General features: G+C 34.4%; 1 protein-coding gene across 10 annotated transcripts in view; it reads right to left on the bottom strand.

Annotated features, from left to right (window-relative positions):
• Nucleotides 1-18,681, bottom strand: part of AGTPBP1 (ATP/GTP binding carboxypeptidase 1) — a 157,625-nt gene that overhangs the window by 41,873 nt on the left and 97,071 nt on the right. For all 10 annotated transcript variants that reach the window (XM_082696534.1, XM_082696541.1, XM_082696538.1 and 7 more), the window contains 3 exons: nucleotides 12,995-13,078; nucleotides 11,341-11,427; nucleotides 11,111-11,259 (listed from right to left, as the gene is read on the bottom strand). In XM_082696534.1, coding sequence (XP_082552660.1) covers nucleotides 11,111-11,259; nucleotides 11,341-11,427; nucleotides 12,995-13,078 — 320 coding nt within the window. The remainder of the gene's footprint in view (nucleotides 1-11,110; nucleotides 11,260-11,340; nucleotides 11,428-12,994; nucleotides 13,079-18,681) is intronic.

The following is an 18,681-nucleotide window of genomic DNA, read 5'->3' on the forward strand; positions in this document are numbered from 1 at the left end:
TCCACACATATCCTCACCACCAAAAACTAAATAAATAAATTCAACAAGTAGCACAAATAAAACCACACATAACTCCAGGTTTTCAGCATTACTAGAAGACAGACTATATCAAATTTTTTAATTAAATTACCCTAATCTAAAAATGGGCAAAGATGTTGAACACAATATCCTGATAATACAGAATATATATACCTTATTCTAACAGCACGTGAAATACTCACAAAAACTAATTATATATTAGATCAAAAGGAAATGTCAGGAGTTCCATAAAAAAGAAACACTACAAACAAAACTGTCACCATGTAATAAAACTAGAAATTAAAAACAAAATGAACACAAGCAGAGAGATACACTTGCAGGGTCGGTGGGAAGAAAAGCTGACTTGGGTGTCAGACCCTGAATGAGGTGAGGAGGGCATCTGCCCAAAAAGGCATCAGAAGGATTTTAACATACACTGGAATTGATCACTATGTAAATGCACTAGGGATAATGGAAGCCCAAATTCTCCATGTTGGAGAAGGACACTGTAGATATAGGGAAAACCACCAGAACAAATCTGTGGAATTAAAGGTGTAAGTCTCCATGACCTCATGGAGATTGTATGGGGATGTGTGTACACGTGCACACACACAAACATAAATATATACATACATGTGGAGAAACTACTACAAATGAAAATTCCTGTATATATATTGTATATACAAACATACAGTCCTCAGCTCTGTCTACTGAGAAGTCCAGTAACAATATGCGTACAGTGCACACAGACCTTGGTTTTTAAATACCATTCAATACTAAAACAAACCAGGGCTCTTCCTAGAAATGATTGGTACCAGGCAAGGGGAACTCTGAGCACCGTGTGCCAAAAAGCAAGGACACCCATAGAGAATGATAGGGATACATGAAAATAAATAATGACAGAAACAAATTACAATCCATCCAGTAAAACAGGAAACCCATTCTGCACTGATATTCACATATTAAAAGTCTGAAGAGGAAAAAGATATTTACATAGTTTCAAAATACTTCCACCTAAAATACTTACTAATTACAAAAAGAAAAAGGGTTAAGTTTACAATGGAAAAGCCTGACAGACTCAGACTTTTTTTTTTTTTTTTCAGACTCAGACTTAATCAAGTGATAAAATGATTATTATCAGTAATGGACAAACACATCCTGTGTCACCAGAGTACATCACCTCTCTAACATTCCTGCCACAGACACCTAACTTGAATTGAGCCACGAGGAACATGAGACAACTCCACACTGAGAACCACTCTACAAAATAAGAGTCCAATAACTTTCAAAAATGTCAGGTCATAAATGTTAAAGCCTGCAAAACTGTTCCTGATTAAGAGTTTAGACATCTAACAACACATGGTTTGAGCTGAATCCTCTTGCTATTAAGCACATTATTGAGAAAACAGATGAAACTCAAATGAGGGCCCTATGGATTAGAGAGGATTCACGTATCAATTATAATTTCCTAATGTTAGTAGTTATATTAAAATATGCCACTGTTTTAGAAAATATACCAAAAGTATTCTAGGGTAATGAGGCATCATTTCAAATCCTCAATGACTGCATTAAGGGAACAACTTTTCTATAAATTTGAAAGTATTTCAAAACATTAAGAAAAAGTTGATCATAAATTGAACTAGAATCTTTTTTGAATCTTCTTTATTTGAAGATTTGTGTTTTTTTTAGGTGGGGGAGGGGTAAAAGGAGAGAGAGAGAGAGAATCCTCAAGCAGACTCGCCGCTGAGCATGGAGCCTGATGCAGGGCTCAGTCCAGGACCCTGAGATCATGACCTGAGCCAAAATCAAGAGTTTGCCACTCAACTGAGTGACCCAGGTGCCCCAAACTAGAATCTTCTTGACATACTATTTTGTGCATATTCATTTTACATTCCTAATGGAATTTTCTTCATAGTTCATCTATCCATCGCCTCATTCATTTACCAATCGTCCATTCATGCCATACTGTAAGTACGGCAGTCAGCAACAGCGACACTGTCCCTGATTGTGTGGAATTTGTAACAAGTGTGGGGGGGGGCAGGAAAGGGATTAATCAGCCACACACATAAAAAACATAAAACTAGTATAAACACCCCAAAGGAAAAAAAATACAAGAAACATTTATCAAGGGTACTAATCCAGCCTGAAGAGTCAGGGAAGGCTTCCTTAGTTGAGATAGCTCAGCTCAACTTCCAAGTATGGAATTAACTATCATGGGCAAGGTGGGAATGCTACAGACAAGACTCCAAAATTCTATTCTGTTGCCTGGTTCCACACATGTTCAATTTATATAAGAAGGTGGTTAAAAATCCTCATGTCTCTGGGAGACATGGCTGGGGGGAGGGGGGAAAAGAAGGGTGGTGGTGGGAGCTAGAGAAATGGAGTACAAAGGCAACAGGGAAGGAGCTAGAAATGAAAGCTCCAAGTAACTAAAATGCAAGACTGCCATCTAGCGGTAATCTAAGCAAACCCCTTTCAAGTAATGGGGGGGCGGTGAGAGAGAAATAGATTACAACAGATAACAGCATTATTATACAGTGACAAAAATTCTCAAATTAAATTCACAAATAAGATCATTCACCTGTGATAAAACTAAGTATTTAATACAATCAACTGAAAAATTCCCAAGCAAAGGGCAATTTCAGAAACAAAAGAGTAATTCTGCCTCTTCTGGGGGCAGTGCAAAGGAAGATATTTTTGGACATATTTGGTAGAGCCTAATACTTAAATACTCCTGCAACCAGAACGTCCCAATCAAAAAAAGAAAAACAATTAATTAAAACTAATTAATATTATTTCCTGATTTCAATTATGTATGGCAATTAAACAAATTCTTCTGGCTGAACAAGTTTCCATTGCAAATATTTTTAATCATCAGCACCATCCCTGAAGGGAAGTCAAAATGAATCTAATGACGATAACATTAAATACATAGCTAGTTGCAATTTCTTAAAATGTTGAATTCCAGTTTACTAAAATACTAGTCCCTTCCTTCTTCTATTGATGTTAAGAAAAACCAAGATTTCCTTTATGTTGTACTAACAACAAAACTAATGACAGAGTTTAACTTAAAAAAATACATCTACCTAAAAGCTCATTTTACAGCTATAAACAACTTCTGAGTCAAATACTTATAAATAATGGAAATAAGAAGAACTCATAAGAGGTCACTTGTTGTCAGAATTTGGGAGGAGTTTCCAGTAAACTTAAGGCAGATGGAGCAGGACTGAGAAAAATCCAATGCAACATGCCTCATGCTCTATTTTTTCATACATGTATTTTGGATTTCCACAGCTAAAAAAAAAAGTGCTGCATTACACCTTGAAGTCCCTTAAAGAATAACAGATAAAACAATAAAGCACAAAAACAGGAAGCATTAAAGAAACCAAACATGTCAATTATAAAAATAATTTTATATAAGTTAATATCATATTAAAGACAAGGGTCAAATAACAAAATCAACCTCTATTTATAAGAAACAACAGGCAAAGATATATCAAGCAAATTCAAACCAAAACAATATAAAAATAGAATTCAAGGCTAACAATACTGAGGTATGGCTATTAATTTATACCATTAAATGGTACATACAAAAGGAATATGGAAAAGCTATAACTATGTGCCAAATAATATTGCTTAAGTAGAAAATAAATATGTTTTCGTAAATGAGGGATTGACAGAAACAAAGAACTGAAAGACAATTTTTTTAAGAGGCAGAAAGAGAAGGTAAAAAAATAAATAAGGACAGAGAAAACCAAATAAATGAACTTATAACACTAAACTAACAATGTATATTAAGTTGTTGCCAGGAGAGAACATGAAATCAGAAACTGACCTGATCTTAAGCCACAAAAAGTTATTCCAAGTCATAAATTTTCTATGTATATGAACAAAATGCATTAAAACTTGAAAATAATTTAAAAATTTTAATCAAATAACCTAATCAACTATAGGAATATAACAGATGTTTTCCTAAATAATTCTTGGATCAGAAAGGATACCAACACTACATACAATTAGAGGCAATCTAGAAAATAATAAGGAGTCTTAATATTAAAATCTAGAGGGGAAGGGATATAGAAATAAGTTATAATCAAGAGCAAATACTTGGTCATCAAAAATAAATTTAGGTAAACAAACCGAAAGTTAAAAATAAGAAAAAAAAGTCAAACTTCAGGGAGGAAAACAGAAAAATTAATAAATAAAAATCTTTGAAAGGAAATAATGAATAAAACCAATACCTAGGTTTTTAAAACAATAAATTATGTTGTGAGCACAACAAAAGGGAAATAAGCAAAAGTAACAAGAAAGCACACATACTGCAGATATTGTATAGAAATCTACATGATTTCTATGCAATATAGTATAGAATTTTGAAAATCTGAATGTCATGTACATAAGAAAATATAAATTATCAAGATTGCCACAATAAGTAATAGAAAACTAGGTGCACTTGGGTGGCTCGGTTAGTTAAGCCTTCGGCTCAGGTGAAGATCCTGGGTCCCTGGGATCAAGCCCCATGCGGGGCGCCCTATTCAGCGGGGAACCTGCTTCTCCCTCTTCCTTTGCTTCCCCCAACCCCGTTCATGCTCCTGCTCTTTCTCTTAAATAAATAAAATCTTAAAAAAAAAAAAAAAGAAATAGGAAACTAGACTAAGTGACAGATATCTGAAAAAGTTATCCAGATACTGCCTTTCCCACCCAAGGGGCACACAATCAAGATAGTGCTGGAGATGCATTCTTTCCAAATTTCATTAAGACATGTAAATGCTATACTGCTCCAGAACACAGGGTGGGGAAATAAAACCTTCTCCATTTAAATGTTCAAAGTTAGCATCATCTTGCCTCCAAAACTGGTTGAAGACAGCCCTCCAAAAACAAAACTGACTTGCCTAACTTATGACTAGTGATATAAAAACCCTTTAAAACAAAATACTAATAAATTAAAAATAGATGTATATTAAAATATTAATTCACATGGCAAAGTGAATTTACTTCTGAAACCCAAGGATGATTTCATAGTAAGAACATTAGTACAGGCACATTAACAGTTCATAGTATTACATGGTCACATCATATTAATAAATAGAAAAAAAATACTTCTGATTTTTAAAACTTAATAAAAACAAAAATTCTTCACTACAAAAAAGAATCCATACTCAAAAGAAGAACTAATGTATTTAATGTAAATACTAGAAAAATTCACATTCAAGTCAAAATAAAACAAGGATGCCTAACGTCTCCTTTTTACTTTAAACATTCTCGTAAGTCATATCTGGAAGTTATGAAACAATGAAAGATACACTGTCTAACTATGGATAAGGAAAAATTCTAGGGACCTACTAAGAAAATCCACAGTATCAACTGAGAAACTATGAAACCTAGTAAGGAAGTTCAGTAAGGAGGTTGATTTTCAAGTGAATATATAAAACTTGACAGCTTTCTTAATTATAAGTAATAACAAGCCTGAAAACAGGGAGTACTCTTTCCTAAAAGAAACCCCAAAAATACATAAAATACTTGAAAGTAAGTAGAAATGAACAGAACTTACAAAAAGAAAACAAAAACTTAGGTGAGGCCATAACAAATGAATAAACAAACCTATACACCATGTTCCTAAGCAGTAAGACTTAATACAAAAAATTCAGTTTGTAAAAAAAAAAAAAATCAATTTCTCTCAGATTATTCTACAAGTTTCATGCAATGGAAATTTTTTGGCACTTGAAAAAACTATTTGAATATTATTTAGAATAAACTATTCTAGAAAAATAAGGAGGAAAATTCTTAAAATTTTTGAAAAAAGTGTTAGCTGTACTATACAGTCACTTACATGACAGTGGTACTAGAGCAAGAAAGACATCATGGTGGGTATTAAGGAGGGCATGTATTGCATGGAGACTGGGTATGGTGTATAAACAATGAATTTTGGAACACTGAAAAAATTAAAATAAATTTTTTTTAAAAGATGAAAAAAAAAAAAAGACATTACACTAAACAGAAAGTCTCGGATCATTAAAATCAAGTGGTACTAGAGCAACAAACAGCTCCCAAACAAATGCTAGTCCACTGCTTCTGAGAACTGTGGTATTTCAAACCAGTGGGGACAAATAATATGAGTGGAAGGTCAGAATAATTCAACCTAGATTCAAAAAGGCAGTAACTATGTGCAAGTTAATAGTGCTATCTCACTGACCAGTTTCTGAACTGTTTTTACTAACCACACCATTTTTCTGTAAGAGCTCCCACAGACCAACCACATATAATGTCTTCTAAGTAATGTTTCCTCCCCTTCTTTCACTAGAGGGTCAGGAACAGAGTTATAAATATAAACATTTGAGGAAAGAACTCAATTTGTCAATATTGACAAATACTGACTTAACTACTAACGATAGGATTAAGTGAGATCCCAATTCACAGAATACACCAAAATAAATCCTAGATGATTAATTATTAACAATGAAAGCATATTATCAAATGCACTTGAAAAAGGCTGAACTAATTTAACACTCCTACCAGCACAAAAAGTACCCCTGTTCCCTAGTCTTCGGGAATCTATATTCATTTTCTTTGATAAATTCTACTTGGAGGAATTGGTGGCAATGCAATAATCAGAAATATACACACACACAAAATAATTAAGGATATCAAGCACAGCACAGCTTATAATTCTGAAATGCTGAAAACTTAAATTCCCAAACTGTTATCATTAAAAAATCATTGTACATTACTCAACAAAATATTATAAAAACATAGCAATGATGTCGCTGAAAATACTGAATGGCATGGCAAGATTTCTTTTATAAAATATTGTGCAATTAAAATAGTTTTGTGTGAATTTTCATATTGTAAAATGAATCTATAAAAGAAAAAAATTTAATATTAAAATTATGTGAATAAGTTTGAGGATAACAAAATGCTAAATGGTGGTTTTCTCTTCTTCCTGTAAGATTCTTCTCTAAATGGGTTTTTAAAAAATTTTTTAATAGATTATTTATTATTTATTCATTTAACAGAAAGAGAAAAATGGCAAGTGAGGGAATATAAGCAGGGGGAGTAGAAGAGGGAGAAACAGGCTTCCTACTGAGCAAGGAGCCCCATGTGGGGCTCAATCCCAGGACCCTGGGATCATGACCTGAACTGAAGGCAGATGCTTAACAACGAAGCCACCTAGGCACCCTTAAATAGTTTTTAATTTGTCAAATTTCCCACATAAAGATCCACTATTTAGGGCGCCTGGCTGGCTCACTCAGTTAAGTGTCCCACCTTTGATTTCGGCTCAGTGGTGATCTCGAAGTCATGAGATCAAGCCCCACATCAGGCTCCCGCTCAGTGGAGAGTCCGCTTAAAACTCTCTCCCCCTCCCTCCTCACTGCACATGAGTGCTCTCGCTCTCTCCCTCTCTCTCTAAAATAAATAAATCTTCAAAAAAAAAAAAAAAAAAAAAGATCCACTGCTTACTTGTCAGAAAAAAAAGTATTCACAGCTGGCAGTCAATGATATTCCACTTTCATGAATTTGTAACTAAATAATTATATACACAAATATTTTATACAATAATGTTGATCTCACATTATTTAAAACAGAAAATAATTAGAAACTTAAATGTACAACAAAGAAAGGTTTGGTTAAGTTCTAGTAACTCTGTAGGATGTCCATTTAAACTCTGTTTCAGAGTAATATTTACCAGAAAAAGCATTAACAATATAATGTTTGGTTAATATACAAACTGTAAAACTGCATGGGTTTCATGTCTTATTTTTTTTTTAATATATACCTAACTGTGTATATGTAGAAATCATATATTGCCTTAATAAAAAAAGAAAAAGGTTAGAAAAAAACAACAATATTAAAGTGATTATTTCTGGATGATGCACTGTTGATGGTTTTAATTTTCTTGACACCACCCAAATCCCTATGAGGTTGAGTTGGAAAGTATGACAAACACACAAGAATACCCAAAGGGCAAGTACTAAGGAGAAGGGAAAATTTTAAAATAAAGTAGTCATCTGTCTCATTGCTTTGATTTGGTTTCAGTTATAAAATTTTATTTATTTTAAATTTAAAATGACACTAAAGGAAGAGTTGTTGTTGTTGTTGTTGTTGTTGTTTAAATGTATCACACGGAGGTACAGGTTTCAAAAAAAAATAGAAAAGAATTTTAATTAAATAAATAATTTTTTTTTTTTAAATAGAGCACTGGTTCAAAACATAAGCTTTTAATTTTATGTATGTAGTATGTATTTATTTTTGGGAGAGAGAGCAAGCATGAACAGAGGGAGAAGGGAGAGGAAGAATTTCAAGCAGGGTATCTGCTGAGCATAGAGCCCAACATAGGGCTCAACCTCAGGACCCTGAGATCATGACCTGAGCCAAAATTGAGTCTGCCACTTAACCAACTGAGCCTCCCACCCCTATAAGCTTTTAATTTTAAAAATTAAAATAATTAAGTTTAAAGTAGTAAGAGTATTATTTTATAAAAGTAAACAAATAAGAACAGTTAGTAGAGAGGTCATCTACCTATAGATCTACAATTTGAAAATGATCATTTCAGGAATCGAAAGCCTTTTTATATTTATATGCTCTTATGGAGCACCCAAAATACAAATATAATTCCATTTCATTGATTGTCCTTTTCCCCTCTAAAATACTATGCTTGCATTACACTTACAAGTTAAATATGGAAAACATGAGATTTTCTAATTGCTGTAATAATCTGAGTTTCAAATAAGGTAATTTTTAAAAATTATATGAAGGTTTAGGGTCAAAAGTAAATTTTTCTAAGAAACGTGACGTCCAGTGATTACTAGTTATGCTCCCAAATCCCAAAAACAAAGAATGTTAAATAGATTTGTATCAAGAATATTCATATCACTCTCCATGCAAAATATAACCATTGACTCCTTAATACACATTAAAAATGGATTAAAGTAAGATTATAAAATATTTAAAAACTTTTAAAAATGCTTATAACTAAACCAGATATTAGTTTATCCAATCTTCCTATAAATACTGCATTAAATTAGTCAATCTGCCTAAAGCTTTTATCCCACACATGTAATCATCCAGCATATACAGTTTCTTATTTTCCACGAAAATAATGACAACTGAATACACCATTTTCAACTCTTGAAAGCTGTAATTTCCAGAAATGCCCCTTAAAAAGCATCATCATATTCACACCTAACAACTATTAATATTTTTGCTGGTACAACACTAGAGTTTTAAAACTGTCTCATGAGAAAAAAAAAAAACAATGAAACTAGAAGCTGGTTCTTGGAAAAAGTTAAGAAAATTGACAAACTTCTAGCAGGACTGACAAAGGAAAACAAAAAGAAAATAAGGGGTGTCACTACAGACAATGCAGACCTCAAAAGGTTAGTAAGGGAATACTGTGACCAAATCTACACACACATTTGACAATTTAGAAGAAATGGATCAATTCCTAAAAAGCACAAACTACCACATATCACAACCCACTCCAGATGAAATAATTTGAACAGTCCTAAAACTATTAAAGAAATTTAGTTTGTAATTGAAAGACTATCAAAAAAGACATCCTTCCAGATCCAGATCGTTTCACTTGGAAAATTCTATCAAATGTTTAAGAATTAACACTGAGAGGCACCTGGGTGACTCAGTGGGTTAAGCCTCTGCCTTTGGCTCAGGTTATGATCCCAGGATCCTGGGATGGAGCCCCGCATCGGGCTCTCTGCTCAGCGGGGAGCCTGCTTCCTCCTCTCTCTCTCTGCCTGCCTCTCTGCCTGTTTGTGATCTCTGTCTGTCAAATAAATAAATTTTTTTTAAAAAGTTATATTAAAAAAAAAGAATTAACACTGAATCTATACAAGTTCTTCCAAAAAACCAGAGGAGGAAACATTTCCCAACCCATTTTATGAGGTTAGTATTACCACCATACCAAGAAGAAACGGAATACAAAAAGAAAAAAGAAAATTATATCTCAATATTCTTCCTGAACATAAATATAAAAATTCTTAACAAAATGTTAGCAACTATACACAATGACAAAGTGGACTTTATTCCATCGTTTAAAAAAAGGCTGGTTCGGGGCGCCTGGGTGGCTCAGTGGGTTAAAGCCTCTGCCTTCGGCTCAGGTCATGATCCCAGGGTCCTGGGATCGAGCCCCACATCGGGCTCTCAGCTCCGCAGAGAGCCTGCTTCCTCCTCTCTCTCCCTGCCTGCCTCTCTTGCCTACTTGTAATCTCTGTCAAATAAATAAATAAAATCTTTAAAAAAATAAAAAATAAATTAAAAAAATAATTTAAAAAAAGGCTGGTTCAATATTCAAAACTCAATCAATATAATATACCATCGTAACAATCTAAAGAAGAAAAACAATCTAAAAGAAAAGAAAATGATCAGACCAACTGAAACAAAGCTTATGACAAAGTTCAACACCCACTCATGATTAAAAACAAAACAAAACAAAACAAAAACCTCAGCAAAGAGTAATAGAAGGAAACCTCCTCAACTAGATTTTAAAATCTGCAGAAAACTACAGCTAGTATCTTGCTGAAAGGTGAGTGATAAAGGAGTGGCACAAGGCTGTGTGGTGACAGAAGTATTCTGCATCTTGGTTTGCCATGACTGGTTCAAGAACCTACAAATGTAGTAAAATGGCATGAAACTCTGCACCCGCACTGCACCAACGTCAAATCCTGACTCTGGACGTAACCACTTGAGGAAATTCAGTGAAGAGAATGTGAGAACTTTCCTCAACTTCTATCATATTTCTGGGAGATTATTAAAAATGTAAAAAGATGACTTTATGTAATTCTCCTCTAGATAAACTGACATAAAAAACTAGATTTTATGCAGCATTAGTAATAAATCTTTGGTTGTATTTGATTTGAATAAAATCAAAGATATTCACTACATTTTAAAGGGTTTTTCTCCATCAAAGCAAAACTCAGTTTATTTAAATTCTGCATAATAAATACCTGAATTTTGAGAACTAGAGAAAAAAGAACAATGAACCTTTTTAAACAAGTCAATAATTAAAAAAAAAAACTCCTGTCCCTCGGTTAAGATGCCTACATACTTTTTAAAATTAGGGGAACAAAACATGTCTTACCATAATTAAATTGACTGTTGGATTTTTCACAGTTAATGATGTTAAACCTGTAAGCAACACCCGGTCGCATTCCACTGACTTCAAAGTAAAACCACTGGTGATAATGATTGCTATTTATATCTGAGTTCAAAATAAGATCATATTCATTTCTGAAAATAGAAAATATAGAAATCTGATTAGAATTAGGAAAATATCTATGTATAGACAAAATGTGAACTTAAATGACTTACTTTCTAATCTGAATTACTTTGCGCAGATTCCCAGATTCAAATTTGGAGTTAAACTTCAATATATCTCCTTCTTCTGGTATAGTGTAACTAAACAAAATTTTTGAAATAAGTTTAATAAAATACATTGCATGTAAATAAGTAAACAAAAGATAAATAAAATTACACTACAAATTAAAACTATACCACTATGGCCACTTCACCCTCATTATTTTTAAACCAAAAAAATACAACCAACACAAGCAAAACACAAACTCTGGCTAACATTTATAGATTTAAAAATTAAAACTACAAGTAGAGATGTGTTCTCACATTTACAGTGAATGATAATCAAAATAAGAAATCCCACCTCACTGAATAAATGTCATTCCGAAATACTAATAATCATATAAAAAGGCCAGATTTTTTTTAAATGCACATGACCTGTATTAAGTAGCAATAATTCTAATTAAACTATGTAATTCTCAGGTAAAAATTTCATTTTAAATTTATAGTGCTATATTAGATAACAGATATTATCTTATTTAATTAGTACCAAGAAGGTAAAGGTATTATCTTCACTTTACATAGTCACTACTTAGTATTTACTGATTGTCTACTAGGTTCCAGATTCAATTTTAGTTGTCTGTCTGTCTGTTTCCCTGATTAAATACAAATGTTTGCTCTTTTGAAGCTTACACTCTAATAGGGGGACACTAAGACTCCAAGAAGCTCAAGGACTTTGCCAAAGTCGTTTAAGTTAGAAATAGCACTGGTCTCTATGCTATCCTCAAGGTTCCTGAGTTTCTCTTTTTATCACACCTGCTTGATCTGACACAGAATTACAACTGAAATAACTAAGATATTTTGAATAAGGAGATCTGGTTTCCATTTTTAAGATTATTCCAAATTCAGTAATCAGTTTGATACAGCTTTTATCCTTATTTCTCTGACAAAGATCTTTAAAAGGTGTTTTATTTCCTCCAAAAAGACCAGTAAGATGTGAAATTTCCCCCCAAATATTAGAATGTTAAAGGAGGGGGAAACCCATTGAGGGCTAATTAAATTTCTCCTCTGAGAAGGCAAATAATAGTCACATTCATCATTTCTAATCTTCATTTATTTACTTATATTTAAACCCTAAAATGTGATGATACCAGTGATAACCATAAATAATACCAATGCATGAAGCATCATAAGCAAATGGCCTCAAAGGTCTGGAAAGTAATAGAAAGGACCAATGCATACTGTAAGCAGTAAAAGATGAGAAAGAATAACAGGGACCACGGAGAAATTAGCAACCACATATTCCTTCTATAAGGGATGGCAATTTGTTGTCCCAAGGAAATGAAGGTTCAGTATTACAGGACAAAACTGCAGCCTTCCATGTGAAATCTCTACTCTCTCCACTGCAGATAATTAGAGATGTTTTTATCAGTTTGTGACCTTTCCCTTATTAAGCCCATTGAAAGTCTACCTATGAACAAAAGCAAAAGGCTGTGATATATTCAAATTAACATGATTAACTTTACCATTACATCCCTGCTAAAAGATGAAAATGGAATAAGGGCAAACTAGGTGGAATTTAGCTCTATTTTTTTTTTTATCTTTTACAAACAACACTGAAATTTGAGAGTACAAATAAAATTAATAAAAGTAAAAGCAACAACAGACTTACTTGGGGTTATCTAAGTCATACACCACTCGATCTATGATATCACTCTGATGTATTAACCTCTCAATATCTTGAGCAATTTTTGTCCTGAAATCATAAAAGAGAAGTGTGACCACCGAAATTCATTATTATTATGCCAAGGCACAACTTTCTCCAAAATAAGTTTTGGATGAAAAACGTATAAAATGACAAAACTTTCTTAAAAGAAAAATTATCCCTCCTCTATGTATTTTGTACACACAAAAAATTATCAATACATAACAAGACAAAAATCAGGATTTTCATGTAGCTGTTAAGTCGAACAGCTTAAAAAAAACTTGAATGTTTATGACAACTTTCTACATAGAAATAGAATGAAGCTACACTCTAGTCCTTAAGCAAATAATTTTACATGCATAATAACAGCAGTAAAGATCTAAGAAGCCAGAAATTATATACAAAGGAGATTTTTTAAACCCACCCTTACTGGAATTCAGCTAAAACGCAAATGGCAAACAGTTTACACATTCCACAAAATCTGTGCTCTCTTCTGTGGCTGGAGAGGAAATGTGGAGGGAAGGGGAACACTTGTGTCAGGAAGCAAGTGTGGACCCTGAAACTCCAGGATTCTCTAGGCCCGATCTCCCCCTATTTCAGTCCAACAAAATGGACACCAACTAATTGAAAAATTCCTAAAATCCCTGCCACTGTCCTAGAAGAGTGAGCCACACATAGACCCCACAATTCTCCCTGTCAGTAATTAAGCCAAGGAATATACCAATCACTGAAAGTGGCACCAAACTGTAACCAAACCAGAATAAATGTTGACCGTAAAACCGGATGCCTGGAATTCCAGGTAGGCTGGCCTCAAGGGTCCTGGTGGGAAGATGTCTGTTGGTGGTAATAGTCACAGTGTCACTTGTCATATTAGCACTTATTCTGAAAGAGGAAGCCAATTATATGAAATGATTTAAATTTTAAGTTTGTCTGTTTCAGCTAAAGATTGGTAATGCAGGAACACCTAGGTGGCTCCGTCGGTTAAGCATCTGCCTACGTCTCAGGTCATAATCCCAGAGTCCTGGGATCAAGTTCGGAGCCAGGCTCCTTGCTCAGTGGGGAGTCTGCTTCTCCCTATGCCTGCTTCTCTCTCTGCTTGCTGTCCCCCTGCATGTGCACGCACACGCTCACTCTCGCTCTCTCTCTCTGACAAATAAATAAATAAATAACTTTAAACAATAAAAAGACTGTTAATGCAGACTAGAACTGTGGTCTACTGATTTACTAATAGAGCAAAGTGGGAAAATTTGCCAAAATGGTTATAATAAAATGTTAAGAATCCACTAAAGAACTTCAGGTAGATGTGAAATTGTCTCCTGCACAAAGATACTTCTTTGTGATTATGGAGTATTAACTCTCATATAATTTAGAAATATATCTAATCATATCACAGTATAATTTCAGAATAAGCTAAGAATCTATTCTGATGAACTCAAAATTATCAGGAAAACATTAAAAGGTGTGATAAATATAATACAGGAAAAATTAAGAATGTACAACTCTAAATTTATTTTTAGGTTTATTCTACAAAAAATAGTTCATCACTGATAAGCAGTCTATCAAAAAAAATGAGTATCAAAGGATTATGATATAAATCCTTGAGTTAGGCTCAATATCATCACTTTCAAATGCCAAATTCTTCCTAAACCTTTTAAAAAGCTATTAATTATGGAGGCGCCTGGGTGGCTCAGTGGGTTAAGCCTCTGCCTTCAGCTCAGGTCATGATCCCAGGGTCCTGGAATAGAGCCCCCATCGGGCTCTCTGCTTGGCGGGGAGCCTGCTTCCCCCCTTCTCTCTGCCTGCCTCTCTGCCTACTTGTGATCTCTGTCTGTCAAATAAATAAATAAATAATCTTTAAAAAAAAAAAAAAGGCTATTAATTACAATAACAAACAAGTCCAAATTTTGTATCGCCCAGATCTTTGACAAGAGATGGCACTCACATATATTCAGATATGCCATATCAAAAAAAAAAAAAAGTGAGTATTCAAGTATGTGTGAAAGACTAAATATATCCACTCGTCAGAATAATTTAGTAAATAAGGTTGATACCACAAATGTGCAAAAAATAGTACCTACAAAAGTCTGAGTTTTGTTTTGTTTTTTTTAAGGAAAATGTTATTAACAGGCTGATACAACAGCTCAGTTCTACAGCAAATTCCCTTAATGTAAGAGAGGGTCAGGAGTGCCTGGGTGGCTCAGTGGGTTAAGCTTCTGCCTTCGGCTTGGGTCGTGGTCTTAGGGTCCTAGGATCAAGCCCCCCATCCAGCTCTCTGCTTGGCAGGAGGGCCTGCTTCCTCCTGTCCCTCTGTCTGCATCTCTGCCTACTTGTAATCTCTGTCTCTCTGTCAAAAAAATAAATAAAATCTTTTTTAAAAAAAGAGAAAGAGAGAGAGTGTGTGTCAGAACAGCACTGACAGCCATGTAGCAGGCAGCTCTAACTATGTGAGCTGACCCAGTGACCATTGTGGAGAACTGTAGAACACAGCCTCTATCTAAAACTGCCAGGTATGAACCATAGGTTAAGGCTATCATACCAATTTCAAGAAACATCAGAAACTTAGATTTCTATGGGGAATCTCCCAAATCTTAAATGCTAGCAATCAGCAAGCCAAAACAAAACGAAACAACAAAAACCGGTCTGCAAGTGAAGCCAAAAGCATGAGCAAGTTAATATAGCCAATGGGCCACTGGTTTTCAACCTGTGACATTGTATTTTAGGGGACATAGTGGTCCATGTAAAATTACATTTGAGGGAAATATCTCCCCTGCCATCAGCCCTCGTTAATAAAGAGGGAAACCAGTCCTTTATTCAGATATGGATTTGTGTGAAGCAACACAACTTTCATAAAATATCAATCCTTCCTTTACCTTACCTGCTTATTAAAATATACAGATCTCCAGCCAAAACAAAACAATAAAAATTTTCCAGGTACCCTCAGGGACTGTAACCTCAAACCTATTGACATTCAGTATATATCAAAGGCTTCGCCCAGAAGATAATTCCCGCAGGGCAGTCTGAACAGAAAATACTCAGAAGGTCATCCGATATGCGGCCACCAGCAACACTGTCCTGTGTTAGTTAGGTTTTAACCAGTACAGAGCAGCGTTACAAGAAAGAATTTAATACATCTCAATGCTATATTTACTCTAGAGGTATTATGGGAAATGTTGCTCATCACACAAGTACTCCCTGAGGATCCACAGAAGATAATCTTTATAGAGAGTATGGTTTAACCACAACCACATATACATGATCACTCTATCTAAAGGATGGACAGGACAGGCTCTTGACCTAGACCAGAGTTTGACTCTTGGCTCTGCCACTTACTAACAATGTAATCTTGGATAAATTGCTCAAAAACGCTAGCTTCAGCACAGTCTTGTATAAAGTAAGAGGAAGAATAGCAAGTTCCTCACAAAAGCCAAGTGATACACCTTACTTTATTTTTTACACATATACATGGCATAAAAAGTGCTGATTACTCAGTTTTCTGTCTGGCCCATAAAAAACACTCAAAAAAAGTTACCTGCTGCTGTTGCTCCTACTAAGAGTTCTGCTATTATGTCTGTTCCAGAAGTACTTACATTTCCCCTGAGCCATTCTAGACTTAATATAAAGAAATTCCGGGTTTTGCTTTCCTTATTTTTGTCTTTCCCACAATTCTTTCATCTACTTTTTATTTATTATTTTTTTAAAGATTTTATTTATTTATTTATTTGACAGATAGATCACAAGTAGGCAGAGAGGCAGGCAGAGAGAGAGGGGGAAGCAGGCTCCCTGCTGAGCAGAGAGCCCAATGTGGGGCTCCATCCAGGTCCCTAAGATCATGACCTGAGCCAAAAGCAGAGGCTTTAACCCACTGAGCCACCCAGGTGACCCTCACCTACTTTTTAATTTTAAATTTATGAACAGGTAATAAATTGACACGGAGCCAAACAACCCATATCCTCCCTCCATCCAGTTAACTACTATTATTACTTTCCCTCTGTAAGCATCTTATAGCTCCTTCCATCAGTGCCTAGAGATCTATTTTTTAATCACTGCACAGTAGTCACAGAAAAGATACACCATAATGTATTAAACTAATCTGGCATGGGAACAACGCTGCAACAAAAAACTTTGAACACCATTTCACGTATGTGTAAATTATACCATGCATATAACTTATAAATTCCCAGATGTGGGATTACATGTCAAAGGAAATGTGTATTGTTCATTTTGACAGACCCTGTAAGACTGCCCTCCACAAGAGGTACTATCAATCTGAAATCCCATTATCAATGTATAAGGGAGCCTGTTCCTCCACAGCCTCATTAATAGAATGAGCTATAAAATGTCTAGATTTTGGCAATTTTTATGTAGGACATGGTATTTCAGCACTTTTTAATTTGCATTTCTTTTATTTTGAGAGAAGCTGAAATACTTCTGTGATTAAGAGTCATGGTATTTCTTTGTCGTATATTTCATTTTGATAAAAGTATGTTGGTACAAGGTCTTAAATGCTTTTTAAAACAAGGCATTACAAATTATATTCTATTATAAAATACAGTTAGACAATCTTAAAACACACAGAAAAATAATGGAAAGTAAAATCAAATGCTAAAAGTTACCACCTCTGGTGAATGGGGCAAAGTGACCTTTCTTCTTTCTACGTTTTCTCATTCTCTATTTTACAGAATATGAAAAACAGGAAAAATGCACCCAAAAATACTATGCACACTTTATTTTTTTTTAAAGATTTTTTTATTTGACAGAGAGCGATCACAAGTAGGCAGAGAGGCAGGCAGAGAGAGAGGGGGAAGCAAGCTTCCTGCTGAGCAGAGAGCCGGATGTGGGACTCGATCCCAGGACCCTGAGATCATGACCTGAGCTGAAGGCAGCAGCTTAACCCACTGAGCCACCCAGGCGCCCTGCTATGCACACTTTAAAACACAAGAGGTAAGTTACACTTTTTTTTTTTTTTTGGTAAGTTACACTTTTAATTTGTAAGCCAACTTAAATAAAAAATACAGATTCAAGTAATTATCAATACGTGATTACAGTTAAAAAAAAATTCAAGGATTAAGTACAATGAAATATGAAGCTTATAATAGGTTTTACCCCTTCCATATGAGGTGAAGAAATTTTTAATGAAGTTTTATTCATTTGCTGCATTATTTTCAAAAATATTAATGCTTAAAAGATCAGTGATAGGGGCGCCTGGGTGGCTCAGTGGGTTAAAACCTCTGCCTCAGGTTGGCTCAGGTCATGATCCCAGTGTCCTGGGATCAAGTCCCACATCAGACTCTTGCTCAGTGGGGAGCCTGCTTCCTCCCTTCTCTCTCTCTCTTTCTCTCTCTCTCTGCTTGCCTCTCTGCCTAATTGTGATCGCTGTCTGTCAAATAAATAAATAAAATCTTAAAAAAAAAATAAAGATCAGTGATATTTGGAAAGTAGAAATTCAAACTAACAGAAATATTTTTACTAATTTTAAAAAGTCTATTGCTTCCTTTTTCTGAAAATGATCAAACAAGAAATTCTTATTAATTTTGACATTATTCATTTATAATTTTACTGCATTTGAACAGGGGCTGGGCTATAAGTTGGCAAATAATTTATAAAACGTTTATCATTTGCTCAAAACCTAAGTTGCAGAAGACTAGGCAAATAAG

This window comes from Mustela nivalis, assembly GCF_964662115.1.
Source record: "Mustela nivalis genome assembly, chromosome: 13".
Classification (NCBI taxonomy): domain Eukaryota; kingdom Metazoa; phylum Chordata; class Mammalia; order Carnivora; family Mustelidae; genus Mustela; species Mustela nivalis.